This window comes from Tiliqua scincoides, chromosome 8 (genome assembly GCF_035046505.1).
Source record: "Tiliqua scincoides isolate rTilSci1 chromosome 8, rTilSci1.hap2, whole genome shotgun sequence".
NCBI classification, from domain to species: Eukaryota; Metazoa; Chordata; class Lepidosauria; order Squamata; family Scincidae; genus Tiliqua; species Tiliqua scincoides.
The window spans coordinates 30,721,347-30,736,057 of NC_089828.1; the positions used below are offsets into that span (position 1 = coordinate 30,721,347).

Consider the following 14,711-nt stretch of genomic DNA (forward strand, 5'->3'; position numbering starts at 1 on the left):
TACAGGGTACCCTAAGGATCTTATCTCCTGTTGTGATGGGAAAAGGAAGGTGCCAGGGATGTGGAAAGTAACTGCTCAATTACAGAGATCTGAATTCACACTGAAGATTAAATTTCTACGGGGCAAGAACAATGGTCGGATAAGAGGGGCAAACCTCCAGGTATTTCTGTGATCAACGCTTCCCCCCCATAACAGGGTAAAAGTTGTGAAGGCTGAAGTTAGTTTAAGCCACAAAATTCATTTCAAACTGGGAGAATCCAATAGTTTGAGAACGGTATTGTTAAGGAGTCAGTTTTGTTAGGTAACACAAAACACACACTTGGAAGCCAGGCAATTTTTAAAATTTTTATTATATTTGGGGTATGATCCCTGAAGTCCAGGTCCTCTAGCTCTTCTTGACTGAGAACAAAAACAACATAACACATCCAGCAATACTGCCAAACGCTGAATTTCTGGGGTTCCTGCTCACTGGCTTCATCGCTTATTTCTTGTGCAATGTGCTAGGCCCCTCTCTTCTCCTGGACAAGGCCAATCCCATCCAGCACCACAAAAAGGGAGGGTTTTTCACTTGTGTTTAAATGTATTTTATAGTTCAAAAATATAAACGGAGCTGTTCCAACCAACACAGCCATCATTTGCAGTTTTATGGTTTCAAACTAAGGTTGTGAGCTGTCCTCACCAAAGCAACTTCCAAGGAGAGGAATAGAGCCAAACCATTCCAAAATGGCTTGTACAAAGTCTTGCAATGCTGAATGATGTTTTCCTCATTTGTTCAAGTCAGAGCAACCTGCACACACCCCATGTATATAGACTAGGGAAATGGCTTACTGCAGCCAAATGCAGGGTTAGATCTCCCCAAAAATACTCAATTCTAATCACAGACATATTGGTATTTTAAAAAAAACACACACGCACAAAAGAAACTTTTGGGGAGGACATATGTGGAAAAATTAGCGCATTTCCCGTGCCTTTGCAAGGAGATGAAATTGACCAATCCAGTCCACTTTGTGAGATGAGACAGTAGCCCATCCTCTCCTATGCACATGGTACTTAGATCCAACACAGCCCCCCAGCAACAATCCAACTTTTCATTGCTTTGCTGCCTGCCTCCCAGGCTTCTTCTCTTGCTGACCTCGGCCACTCCCAGGAATTCCACCTCGGCCACGGCCTCCGAAGACACCTGGAGAACAGCAGAAAGGATCTCAGAGGGCCATTTTCACTAATGAAAGGAAGATTCACACCTGTCTCTTCATGTACAGCATTATGGGTAGGATCAAAGATCCTACTAACCCAGTGATCTGTCTCCAACAGTGGCCAGCCAGATGCCCACAAATGGAGCATGAATTTGCTGTCCAGCAACCAATGTTCACAGATAGAGTGCCTCTGGACACAATTTCCATTTGGTCACTCTGTCCAGCAATAGTCTACAGACCTTTCCCCTCTTCTAAAATGTTGTCTAATTGTTTTTTAAAAGAAACTGATATGCTGGAGAGTAGACTGACCTTTGGTCTCATGTAGCAAGGCTTTTGACTGATCTAATGGGTGAGGGAAGCAAGTAATATAAGTTTTTATAATAAATATCAGCACTTATGAACCATGATAATTTAATGGAGCCTCTCTGTATAGAGGTAATCTACATGTGAAAACCAAGTGCTGGGGACAAGCCACGGGGAGGCCATCACATTCAAGTCTTGCTTGCACATCCTAAAGCATCTGAAAGAGCGCTCATGCAGACAGACCCTCAGATGGAACTAGCAAAGCAAGAACCCCCCACCCCCAACTATCATGTCCACATATCACCAGCTCCATCCTTATCCAGTCTGCTGACTTGGGGCTCCAGAAAGACTTAGCAAAATTAGCTTAAGTTAGTTAAAACCCTTGATGGGCTCTTGCCAGTTCCCCTGAGGTGTTGCCTGGGTAGAAGCAGATTAAAGGAGGTTGCCGTCCTCAACTCCGATCTCATGGTGGATGCAGCTGGCTTCCCAGCAGTGTATGGAGCTGTCATTCTTTTCATGCTCTGGGAGCCAGAGCCAAGGCCTTCTGAGCTAATTAGTACTCACGCTAAAGCTTGGTCTTTTAAGCATTCCCTAAGCTAATTAAATCTAGACAGCAAACCAGCAGGTAGGGAAACAGAGTTTTTTTGCTCCCCGATAGCAAGTCTCAGAGATTCAAGGGATGAGCAAACATAAGAAGCTGTCCTCTGCCAAGTCAGACTTTTGTTCCTTCTAGCTCTGTATAGTCTCTCCAGGGTCATAGGTGGAAAGAACTCCCCTTCTCAATGGTTGCTACCTGAACTGGAGGTGTCATACACTGAACCTGGGACATGCTCTGCCACTGAACTACAGACCCTGGACATACCCTTAAGAACTACAGGTACCCTGGACATACCCTTAAGTTTGCTCACTTGACGTTGAGCATCAGGGATTCAGGGGTAAGGGGTAGGGAACTGGACATATGAGGTTTGTTTCAACTCTGCAGGTAAATTTTGAAAGACGATCCAGAGAAGAAGGATCAGCTTACTGAGCCATCAAGCTCAGAACTGTCTATACTGGCTGACAGCAGTTCTCCGTGATCCCAGGCAGAGAGAGGTTTCTTCCCCCTCACTCGCTTCTTGATATTCTTTAATGGGAGATGAACCTAGGATCTGTTACATGCAAAGCAGTACTCCACTGAGTTATAGCCTCAGAGACACAATGCAGAAAGAAGGGCAATAAGCCAGTAGAGATATGGAACTACGCCAAACCAAGAAACCCTTTGGCAGTGGGTGCTCTGAAGTCTTTGGCTCTTGTTTAGACAATGACACAGGGGATCAGCAAACCTTCCAACTCCCAGCTATACGGACCTCCAGAATTAGACATTACCTCGCCCAGTGCCGCCAACACCACGGCCCTTCTGCTGCTTCTGCTGTTGCATCCCACCACGACCCCTGCCCTTTGACACCACCTCCTCCTTCACCATGTCAATGATCTCATCTGGGATGCGCAGGTATTTGATGGTGCTGCCACGGATATAACACTCAGGCATCCTCCAGAACTTGTCTCCATCCTGACAGAGAGAAGAATGGGAAGGAATAAAATTGGGATGCAGCATTTGGACTGGCAAATAAGTTACTTAATCCACACTAAATTCACTGTTCATTTTCAATGAGTTTTTTTAAGTACACAATATGGCATCCTATAAAAGCAAATAAATGGCATACACACTTATGCCCATACACATTTAAGTCTGAGACTTGCTTTGAAGAACTGTCACTTAGAAAACATTAATTATGTCCGGAAATATGGCTTCTTTCATATAACACATATTACATATCTCACACATGCACATACACCCAAGTGTTATGAGATCTGCTGCAGACACCATGCTTAGGGTTCTATCATGGAGTTCGCTCTGCTGGAAGGAGAACTTAGCCGTTTCACAATTTGCTTTCTGGAAATAGGCAACCCACCTTAAAATTTATTTCATCTCAATCCTGAAAGCTGCTTGACTGTGGCCAACTGGTCTGGTTTCATTAAAAACTTCAAGATCTTGTTTTGAATCTTGCTTTTCTTGGTTTTAGTCATTTTTAACTGTAAAACCACTGTGGAAATGGTTTGCAAACCAGTACACAAGTACTGAAAATAAATGCACCTTTATTTCAAAAGGTTGTTCCTCCTTTATGGAGGCAGCTGAAGCAACAGTGTATTTTTTGAAACTCTGAAGGGGGGGATCCCCATTGGTTTCCCCAATATGGGGCTTTCCCACCTCTAGTAATTCTATTATGTTCAGTTTTTCTCTCCCTTCTGTTCATGACCTAAATTGCCAATTGCTTTCACCCCAAAGCAAGTCCTCTGTACTGAGATGAGAAATAAGAATATTTGGCACTCTCTCAAAAGCTAACAGGGTAGAGTCAAAGAGTTTGTTCTTAACTTCCGGACAAGTCTTGGCATCTCCAGAAAGAAGTCAGGCAGCGCCATCTAGTGGGAATCAGGCAAGCAGTATAAAAGCAGAGACAGAAAAGTGGGTCTGTTTACAAGGCCATACTTCAGAGGTTATGAGGACCACCCTGGTCTACATGATGAAGCAAATGGCAAGGTGCTATAGAAGGGCAACTGAGAACTATCACAGCTGGACCGTTTCTGATGAACCACCTAACACCAATGGGTTGCTGGGCTTCTTGCAAAGCACAGGATGCTTGCTCTCCTTTATGGCAGGTGCTACTGCCACAAGCTCCACACTGGGCAGATCTCTGGGCATGTATTGCTTCTGCTAGGTGGAGAGATGCTTGGTTGGCTACAGGAAAGCAACTCTCTTCACTCTATGGCACTTTATTCTGATGATGAAGAATATTGATATACTGCTTTTCAACAACAACAACAACAACTTACAAAGCACTTCACATAGCAAAACAATCTAACAAAAGATGCAAACCAAACACCAGCCACAAGAAAGACATTATGCTGGGTTGAACAGGGATAATTGCTCTCCTCCTGCCATAAGGGGACCACCAACTTCAGAAGGTTCCCAGTTGGCAAGGGAGAGTGGCAGCTCTTCCTTTTCTCCCATTTCTATTTTACAGATAAAAAGCATAAGAGACACACTGAGAACAATGCACACACATCAGCCCTATTAAGGCTTTAAAAAAGATTAGGTAGGGTCAAGGAGCAAAAGTCTATTGCAACACCTATTAGCCATAATAGAAACCTCTGTGTTCTGTGGGACCTCTGTGTTCTGAGGTAGTCTATGTTTTGAATACCATCTGCTGGTGATAATGAATGGTGTATTATTGTTATTAAGAATACTTATATACTGCTCTTCAACGAGAGTAGTTCATAAGGTGGATTACATAGTAAAATCTATCTATCAATTAATGGTTCCCTGTCCCAAGAGGGCTCACAATCTAAAACAAATACAGAAGAGACACCAGCAAAAGCCACTGGAAAAAACACCACAATAGGCTGAAGAGGGACAGTGTATAAATCTTGCCTTCGGGATGCTAGATTCGATGGATCCTTGGTGTGATCCAGAAAGACAATGTTCTTGTAAACAGAGATAAATTAATGGAGGGAGAAGAGGTCTATCAGTGGCTACTAGACAGTAGACTATACAATACCTCCAGTTTTGGGAACAGTATGCTGCAAATGCTGGGGGCACAGAGGAGGCGGTTGCCTTCTTGCCCCATCTGTAGACTTCCCAGAGACATCTGAGTGGCCACTGTGGAATGGAAGGATCTTTGACCTAATCCAGCATGGTTCTTATGTTTTTATGACATAAAAATGGGATTCTGTTTCTAGGATTCAGAAATGGAACCAGAGGTAGAGAGGTCCGGTGCAGTGTTCCTTCTAATGTGCACAACCACATGGCCATGCATCTCCCAGCCAAGCTTTGTACAGAGCAGCTTGGCAACCTGGAAATTTGGCAGTGATGTGATATCATCGTTGAATGTCTGGAGGTGGCTTAGCAACAAGTTGTGACGTCGCGCAGCTGCTGAAAGGTGTCAGTGCACCAGTGCAGACCCCTTAAAGGGAATTATGGTTTGATGTCTTTGAATTATACATTTTTAACATTATCACGTTAAAATATCTGTTCTAGCCTTTTCATTTACCCATGTCCAACATTTTAGCCTCGTGCCAGAATAGGACAGGGAACCAATGTGTTTAGGATATTAATTCCACGGAAGTGAAAGTGACCCCAAAAGCCTCCCTTTGCCTTATGGTATTTTTCCAAACATGGTCTCTGTTCAGAAGCATGTTTGCATCTCTTTCTTGCTGCATCAACATTGGCAGTTACTCACTAAACAACAGGGAAGGCAGCCTTACCCTGGATGTACAGATGACCTCACGAAGATTGATGTTCATCCAGTTGTCACAACTCACCAGGTGGCCATTGTATGTTTCCCCATTTTTGAGTTCCACCAGCTGGAAAGACAAGATATTTGTGATAGGCATTAATGGCTCAAAGGCTAACATCCTGACTTACTACCCATAAAAATAGTAGATGGGGAGGTAAACTTGGGCTTGGACCATACTACTTCAGGCTACAGGTGTATTATGTGTAATATAAGATGTAATCATCAGGTGTAATAATGTGTAACAGGCAACAGGTGTATTATGTGTAAGATAAATCATATCTCTCTAAATATTTTTAAACACAGAAAACGAGTACATCAGGCTAGACTCCTTCTTCCTGAGCTGCTAGTTTTCTATGTACAGGGATTTTTTTGCTGATTTTTATTACATGGAAGTGTATTGCAACCCCCCTCCCCAGCAGCAATGTAGTCCAGGCACAGATTTACCTACATTTGCTGCATCGAGGCCTTTTAGTGACAAGCCTATAGACAAGAGAGGCTGACACAAAACCACATGCAATCCCAGTTCTGGACAATGCCCTGTTCTCAGGGATTCTGTGCCCACTGTGACAAGGTACTTCAGTTCACTCATTTACATATAATAATTGATGACATCTTCTGCAGCAAGATGTGGCAATAGCCACTGGCTTAGGTGGCTTTAAAAGGGGATTAGACTAATTTACAAAGGAGGGGAGGTTTGCCGATAGCTATTACTCTCCATATTACAAGCTATATGGAACCTCCATGTTCACAGGCTGTCTACCTCTGGACACCAGGGAATACCCCTGGGAATAAATAAGAGGGAAGGCCTGTTACCAAAGGAAAGTTCATAACCAAAGCCTTAAAGCATCTGGTTGGTCACCAATGGAAAGGAATGCTGAACTCAATGGGAGTATGCTCTTACTGCACAACAATAGCATCTACCATCTACTGCAGCAACTGTTAACCTGCACATGCCTGATCTTGTCTGATCTCAGAAGCTAAGCAGGGTCAGGCCTGGTTACTACTTGGATGGGAGACCACCTGGGAATACCGGCTGCTGTAGGCTTATACCATAGCCTTTTGAGACTGAAGGTTGCCAACCATTCTACTGGATTGCTGCACAGCTCGGAGCCCTGGAAAGCAGAGCTCCATTCAGCCTGAAGCTCAGTGTTCCTGAAGTTCAGCAATGGCATAGGAAATAATCTCAATGTCCAGAATGCATCCACACTGCCACACAACAGCCAAGGGGGGGGGGGGGTCCATGCACTTAAGCTTACTAGGATAGTAAGGATTTTATTTTATTAACTCTTCTGCTTTTCCTTTAAAATGCTCAATACAATTTCCGGAGGTCATCCACCTGGATGCTGATTAGCCAAGCTCATTTAGCTTCAACAATGCTACAAGTATTGGACACTGTCTGGGGTGTGTGTAGAAAATAGCAAAGCAAGGATTATTTAGGGGTAGAGGAAGAAAAGCAAGTGGAATTTTCACACCTCTAACTACCTAAGAATTACCTAGAAACTGCAAAGTCACTGTAAAATCACAGATGCAAACAGGGTTGTTAGTACTGGAACGCATCTAACAGTGAAATCCTATGCATGTCTGCTAAGAAGTAAATCCCACAGAGTTCACTCCTAACTGTGTATATGATTGTAGACTTAGTTCATCAAACCAATTCATCAACCTGAGCATCAGCCCATATTTAAACTATGGAATCCTCCTGGTTACTCACCATAGGGTGGTTCTGTGCTGTCTTCAGCAAGGAAAGCGGAAGCTGCAAGAAGGAAACAAATGAAGACCTTGAGAAAGATACCAGCAACATAAATGAGCTTCCCCAGCCTAGTGATAGTCACTCTTAATTTTCTTTATCTGGTGCTGGTAAGGAATTGGTGTAACAGTAAGTACGGCATGGTTCATCCATAATAGTTGATAGGATTTCAAAGGATACCTTTAGAAGCCTCCCCTTGCAACTGAGCCTCATGTCAAGGACACCTCTAAAGGTGGGGGAGTTTGGCACCACCCACCATGCTCACAGAAACATAAGTACCCTGTTGCTGAATCAAAGGCACATCTAGTTTCCATCTCAGTTAAACACTCTTCAGAAGCCCACAAGAAGAGCATGAAGACAACAGTCCTCTCCAACAATTGGCATTAAAGAAGTAAGTTGCCAACATGGAGGTTCTATTTAGCTATAAATTTTTTTTTAATCCTGCTGGGTCAGCCAAAGGCCCATCTAATCCGGTATCTTTCCATCAATTGTGAACTAGATGCTTCAAAGAGAGGCCCACAGCTAGTCATGAAGGAAACATATTAGTTCCAGCATCTCATAACAAGTATACTGTCTCTGACATGGAGGATCCATTATGCTACTGTGGCTAAAACTTCCAATAGATCTGCTCTTCATGAACTTACCTAACCCTTTTTAAAAAGCAGAACCTTGCTGGATCAGAGCAAGTGTCCATCAAGGTTAGCATCCTAGTATCTTGCATTCATCCAGAAAACTCCTGTCACTCCCCTCTCCTTTGAAACATATAGCCTGAGGAAGAGTTCTGTGTAAACTAGAAGCACACACCTTCAACTGCATATTTTAGTCAGCCCTAACAATCTTAGCTTATCCCTTTGTGCTTTGTTCTGTTGGACCAATAGGATTAGTTGCCTTTGCAAACCCACTAGGCAGGCTCAGGTATGCCACTTATCTATTTTTTCAGCCTCATGAGACATTCCTCAAACCCTTTCTGTAAGGATTGGACAAGTTTCTGGAGGAAAAATCCATTACGGGGTACAAGCCATGATGTGTATGCACAACCTCCTGATTTTAGAAATGGGTTATGTCAGAATGCCAGATGCAAGGGAGGGCACCAGGATGAGGTCTCTTGTTATCTGGTGTGCTCCCTGGGGCATTTGGTGGGCCGCTGTGAGATACAGGAAGCTGGACTAGATGGGCCTATGGCCTGATCCAGTGGGGCTGTTCTTATGAGACTAGCCTACCTCATAGGGTTGGTTTTAATTTTGTTAAATTAAATTAGCCTTCTTTTAAAGAAGGCTAGGGTGGGGGCTCCTAGTAGTTCTGGTTTACTCTTGTTAAAGTTGTAAAACTACTCACTGCTCTTCCTTAGTGTTTTTTTTTAATGCCCTGATTTAAGTTGTTTTTATTGCAACCTAAACCTCCCTTCCCCTACCTACAGCAGATGCTGCAAGACTAGGTCCCTACCTACATGGGAGTAAGCCGTGTAGTGGGTGAGGAGGCAGGTAAAGCAGAGTTTCCCCACAGGAGTACTTTGAAAAGCGTTGCTGCCGTGTAAGGCACCAAAGCACTCACAACCCTTGGGTGCCTCTCATGTTGGCAAAACTTTTCAAAGGACTCCAATGGGGAGGCTCTGCCTCACCTGCTTGGGTGCCTCACACAGCAGCAGCGCTTTTCAAAGGACTCCAGTGGGGAGGCTCTGCTTCACCTGCTTGGGTGCCTCACAGTGGCAGCGCTTTTCAAAAGACTCCAGTGGGGGAGGCTCTGCCTCACCTGCCTCCCCACCCACTGCTGGTCCCTGGAGTAAGCTTCTAACAGGCTTAAGATCTGGGCTGCAATCTTATGCACATGCATAGCTGCCCCTAAGCCCCATTCCACCAACGAGACTTACTTCTGAGCAAGCCTGCTTGGGTTTTGACCCATAAAGCTGCTCTCTTAGGACGCTTACCTAGGTGACGCCTCACTGAGCTTGGTTCTTGCTTCTGAGTAAACCAGCCTCTGACTGCATTGCATGGCTGCAGCAGCCTGCACAATTAAACCTCCCTGGCTCAGTGAGGCTCAAGGGCCCCCCCCCCGTTACAGTACAGCCAGAACCCTCCCCCCCATCAGCAAGCATATGAACCCAGCCTCACCATCTTCCTGCTCAGGCACAGCCACCCAAACGCCGACTTCCGGTTCCTTCCAGCCCAACTTCCGCCCGCCGAAGACTTTTTCGACCACAAAGCAGGCGGCCAATAGGAGGCCGTCTTTCATCCCTCCCCCACCGCCGACGAGCATCAGCGTCGCGAGATGATGGGGCTCTGGAGAGAGGCCAGGGGCAGTGGTCCATTCCCCACAATGCAGTGCGGTGGAACCTCTGCAGGCCTTCCTCTGAGGGACTTTGGTTAAGACCAGGCTTCAGGCAGGAATAGAACAGGCCATTTCTCAGCATACCGCAAAACACAGTCGCTTCTCCACCACATTGACACTCTTTAAAGTGCACATGGAGCCCTTCAGCAGCAGGCAGTTTCAGCTTTAAAGAAATGAAAAATAAACCACCAGAACATGTGTGTGCACACATATGTATGCATGTAGCTGTGTGTGTATATACACATGCACATATATGTGCATACACACACACACTTTATAATTATAAATATACATGCATACATACATACGTACATACATATATAATTATATATAAATGTGTATACATAGTTGTGTATATGTATACAGGTATACGCACATATATACATACACGTGTGTATGTATACATACATACGTGTGTGTATTTATGTATATATGTACGTATGTATAGGTTTTTTAAAATATCAAACGCATGTATGTGTAATTATGTACAAGTCAAAGTCTAGTTTATAAATATACAGTATTTATTTAAAATATCTCTGAACTGCTGTCCATGAAGACATTTCAGTGAAGCATAGAAATTTCGATAACTTACACCGGGGATGTAGGGAGGCAGTTGAGGCAGAGCCTCTCCACGAGAGTCCTTTGAAAAGCACCCAGTGTGAGGCACCCAAGCACCCACAACCCACCTGCTCCGAAGGGTCTGGGGTCCAGGGTCACGTTCCGCACGTGGGTTGTGGGTGCTTGGGCACCTCATACAGGAGTGGTGTTTTTTGAAGGACTCCAGTGGGGAGGCTCTGCCTCACCTGCCTCCCCGCCCGCTGCATGTCCCTGATTTGCACAAAGCCAAAAACAACACCCAGAAAGTTAACAATACAGCAGTGAAGTCGAACTAATAATAATAGTACAGATCGGGGGTGGCCAACCCATGGTACACGTGCCACTAGTGGCACACGGGCAGTTCCTAAATGGCACATGCAAAGTCAGTTGTCATTAGCTCCAAGACTGAGCAGACGGTGCTTCACCTGGCATGAAGCCCAGAAAGGGAGCAACAAGGCCCAGGAGAGGGCTGAAGGCCCAATTCTATCATATTTTCCAGTGCTGGTGCAACCATGCCAATGGTGCATGGACTGCATCTTGTGGTGGGGAGGCAGTCCCAGAAGCCTCATGGGAACATTTGTTCCCTTACCTCAAGGCTGCATTGCGGCTGCACCAGTGCTGGAAAATTGGATAGGATTGGGCACTAAGTTAGCTGAGCAGAGGCTCAGTTGATCATGTGGGCCAGTGTAACCCCCTAAGTAGGTCTGGGGAGGGCTGAAATAAGATGGAGTGGCACGTTCAAGATTATGTATATAAAAAGTGGCATGTGATGTGCTGTGGGTTGGCCATCTCTGGTATAGATAATACAGGACAGATAGTACAGTATGTTGTTATAAAAGTTAATTCTTTATTAATATTATTAATATTGTGTATAACAAAAAATTGTGTGTGCACAGACATGCATCTGTGTGTGTGTGAGAGAGAGAGAATTCATGCACCATTATTCTGACCAAATAAAATGCAAAATAGCTGTCATTCACCACAGAACCAGGGTATTATTAAGAAACTCCTTAAAGAAAAAAAATTAGAATATTGGATACCTAAGCACTGGAACTATTAAGAAGGAGAGGGGAGATAACAACAATAGCAACAATAACAACAATAGGATTAAAAATCCTAATCTTTTGATGTTAATTATTTTCCTCATAGAGAATATGCATCAATTTCTTGCAGTGCAATACAATGTATGTCTACTCAGAAGAGAGTCCCATTGTGTTCAGCTAGTTGACTCCCAGGTAAGTGTGTACTGTATAGGATTTCAACTTTGATTATTATGCAGTTCTGTCCTATGCCTATGTACTCACAGGTATGTTCCACTAAACACCATTGTTGGCAACCTTCAGACTCAAAAGACTATGGTATCGTGCTCTGAAAGGTGGCTCTGGAACAGCGTCTAGTGTGGCTGAAAAGACCAATTTGGGAGTGACAATCCCTTCCACACTGGGAGCAAGTGCAGTCTGTCCCTGGTCTGTCTCCCTGGCTATGGGCCTTCCTTCTTTGCCTCTTTGCCTCAGACTGTTGGCCAAGTGTCTCTTCAAACTGGGAAAGGCCATGCTGCACAGCCTGTCTCCAAGCGGGCCGCTCAGAGGCCAGGGTTTCCCACTTGTTGAGGTCCACTCCTAAGGCCTTCAGATCCCTCTTGCAGATGTCCTTGTATCGCAGCTGTAGTCTACCTGTAGGGCGCTTTCCTTGCACGAGTTCTCCATAGAGGAGATCCTTTGGGATCTGCCCATCATCCATTCTCATGACATGACCGAGCCAACGCAGGTGCCTCTGTTTCAGCAGTGCATACATGCTAGGGATTCCAGCACGTTCCAGGACTGTGTTGTTTGGAACTTTGTCTTGCCAGGTGATGCCGAGTATGCGTCAGAGGCAGCGCATGTGGAAAGCATTCAGTTTCCTCTCCTGTTGTGAGTGAAGAGTCCATAACTCGCTGCAGTACATGACTCGCATGCAGTACATGCAAGTACATGCGAGTACATGGGAGCCCTGCTGCAGTACTAAACACCACGGGACTCTTATGTTGTAAGAACATAAGAGCTTGGTTGGATGAGACTAATGATCTGTTCAAGCGTCTTGCTTCCAGCAATGGCCAGATATATATGTCCAGGAAGCCCACAAGTAGAGTGTGAAGACCACCAGCACCTTGTATTCAAATGCAGACTGCCTATGGCAGTGGTATTCAAACTGGAATGTCGCAACACGCCAGCCTGAGGGTCCTGGTCCCTTTCCCCTTAAGGGGCGGGAGCAGCCAGGAGGCAGGGAGGAGGCAGTGGCACGATTCCCAGGATTGCGCACTTGGTGCACTTGCCCAAGCCCCCTGCAGCCCCCCAGGGGTGCAGGGAGTCCTGCGCGACCTTCGGCAGGCCCCCCCGGGTCAGGGAAGGTGACAGCGGAGCGATTGCACCCCGCTCCGCTAAACCAGAAGCAGTGCGCGATCGCCCCACTTCCCCTTTTGACCGGGCTGCAGGGACTGGGTCCCTCCAGTCCCTGCAGCAGCCGTCCTGGCTGTGGGGAGTCGGGCGCGAACACCTGCAGGGCTCCACCGGTCAGGGAAAGTAAGAGTGGGGGCGATTGCGCCTCCCCCCCACGCCCCCCCCACGCCCGCAAAGACTTACTGCGGAATTCAAACTCCCTGCGAGTTTGAAAACCGCAGGCCTATGGACGTGGAGGCTCCATTTAGACATCATTGCCAATACCTGATAGATCTGTCCTCTGAACATTTTAGTCACATCTTAAATCCACATGCCTGAGGGCCCAATCCTACCCAACTATCCAGCTCTGGTGTAGCCACAATGCAGTCCCATGGTAAGAGAACACATGTTCTCATACCTTAAGAAGGTCCCAGTGACTGCCTCTACATCACAGGATGCAGCACACCCCCCACTGGCGCAACTGCACCAGTACTGGAAAATTGAATAAGATTGGGCCTTCAGTTGCCCTTTTCTAGACTTACAAGTGTGATTGCAGAATGCTGGAAGCAGAATGCTGTATTGAACAGACCCTCAGGCTACAATCTTATATACACTCACTAGACAATAATAAGTCCCAGTGAACTCAGTGGATTTGAGTTCAAACATGAATAGGCCTCTGCTTTTAGGGTTTGCTATGGTGCTGGTAGTGTGATCCAGCAAGGCACATGCTGTGGATAGTGATATTGTCTAGAATTGATTGAACATTGTGCTTTGCAAGAAAAATGAAACAGCTTCCAAAAATGAAGATGAAGGAACCATGAATGACTTTTACAGTCTAGTTGGAAAGTGTATTAGCTCGCAGTGGTGTGCTAAGAATGGGAGAATGAAGTCACTGAACCCAACCTCTCAACTCTTTAAAAAGAAATACTTCATCTAATTGCTTACAAATGTACCCATTTGCAAACCCCAGTCATTCACAGCCCATGGGAAGGGTTTAGAATGAAGCTTCAAAGTTTGCATGCTGCGGTCTCCTCTGCCCCAGATAAGATAACGCCCAACGAGAGCCATGACTTCTGCAGATAGGGTGGCCTGAGGTGAACTGCACTGCAGACACATACAGATGTCCAAACTCCAAGTGTTTGGAGAAAAGAGAAAAGAGAAAAGTGTTTGGAGAAAAGAGGCGAGACTGCTTAACTGTGTCTGATAGCAAAGTCCCTCACAACCTTTGCTCATGCTATTAGTAGCAGGATGGGTGAGAATTGAAAATAAATGATGAACTAGCAGGAGTTATATCTGCCCAAGAGAACACAATCTTTGTTCTGTGCTACGGCACCTGTTGGTCTTCCTTGGCCCAGCTGACTCAGCTCAGCTGCCAGTCAGTTTATGTGGCAAATGCAGAATGCAGGCTGTAGTGAGGCCAGCAACCTTAGTTTAAGTTTTCTCACTTATGCACAAAGTGAAACAGAGAGCCTTGGTTCGTACAGAAGGTCAACCAACTACCACAGACCAGCTTTTCCATACTGTCAAGTGAAATGTGTCAAACCAAATTAAATAGTTATTGCCTACATCTTGTAGAGTAGCACTGCAAGAAAGAGAATTTGAGGTTACAGTATTTTGAAAAAGGATCTAAGATGGTTCAAAATCTCTGAATCAGATTCCAAAAGTTAGGTTGCAAGGTTATACACACTTATCTGGGAGTAAGGGCACAATCCTAACCAGATCTACTCAGGAGTAAGTCCTATTCTGTTCAATAGGGCTTACTCTCAGGAAAGTGTGGTTAGGATTGCAGCCTGAGTCT

General features: G+C 45.3%; 1 protein-coding gene across 1 annotated transcript; it reads right to left on the reverse strand.

Annotated features, from left to right (window-relative positions):
* Positions 1-331: 331 nt before the first annotated feature.
* On the reverse strand, positions 332-9,744 carry LSM4 (LSM4 homolog, U6 small nuclear RNA and mRNA degradation associated). Its single transcript, XM_066636127.1, has 5 exons — positions 9,686-9,744; positions 7,542-7,583; positions 5,799-5,897; positions 2,862-3,045; positions 332-1,180 (listed from the first exon to the last, which is right to left on the reverse strand). The coding sequence occupies exons 1-5, from the start codon at positions 9,686-9,688 to the stop codon at positions 1,089-1,091; spliced, it is 420 nt and encodes a 139-aa protein (XP_066492224.1). The 5' UTR covers positions 9,689-9,744; the 3' UTR covers positions 332-1,088.
* Positions 9,745-14,711: the final 4,967 nt, after the last annotated feature.

Coding starts and splice junctions, on each gene's coding strand:
- LSM4 (XM_066636127.1), bottom strand. Junction 5,898..7,541: donor CAGCACAGAACCACCCTATG/GTGAGTAACCAG, acceptor TTGTCTTTCCAG/CTGGTGGAACTCAAAAATGG. Junction 3,046..5,798: donor AGGTCATCTGTACATCCAGG/GTAAGGCTGCCT, acceptor TCTCTCTGTCAG/GATGGAGACAAGTTCTGGAG.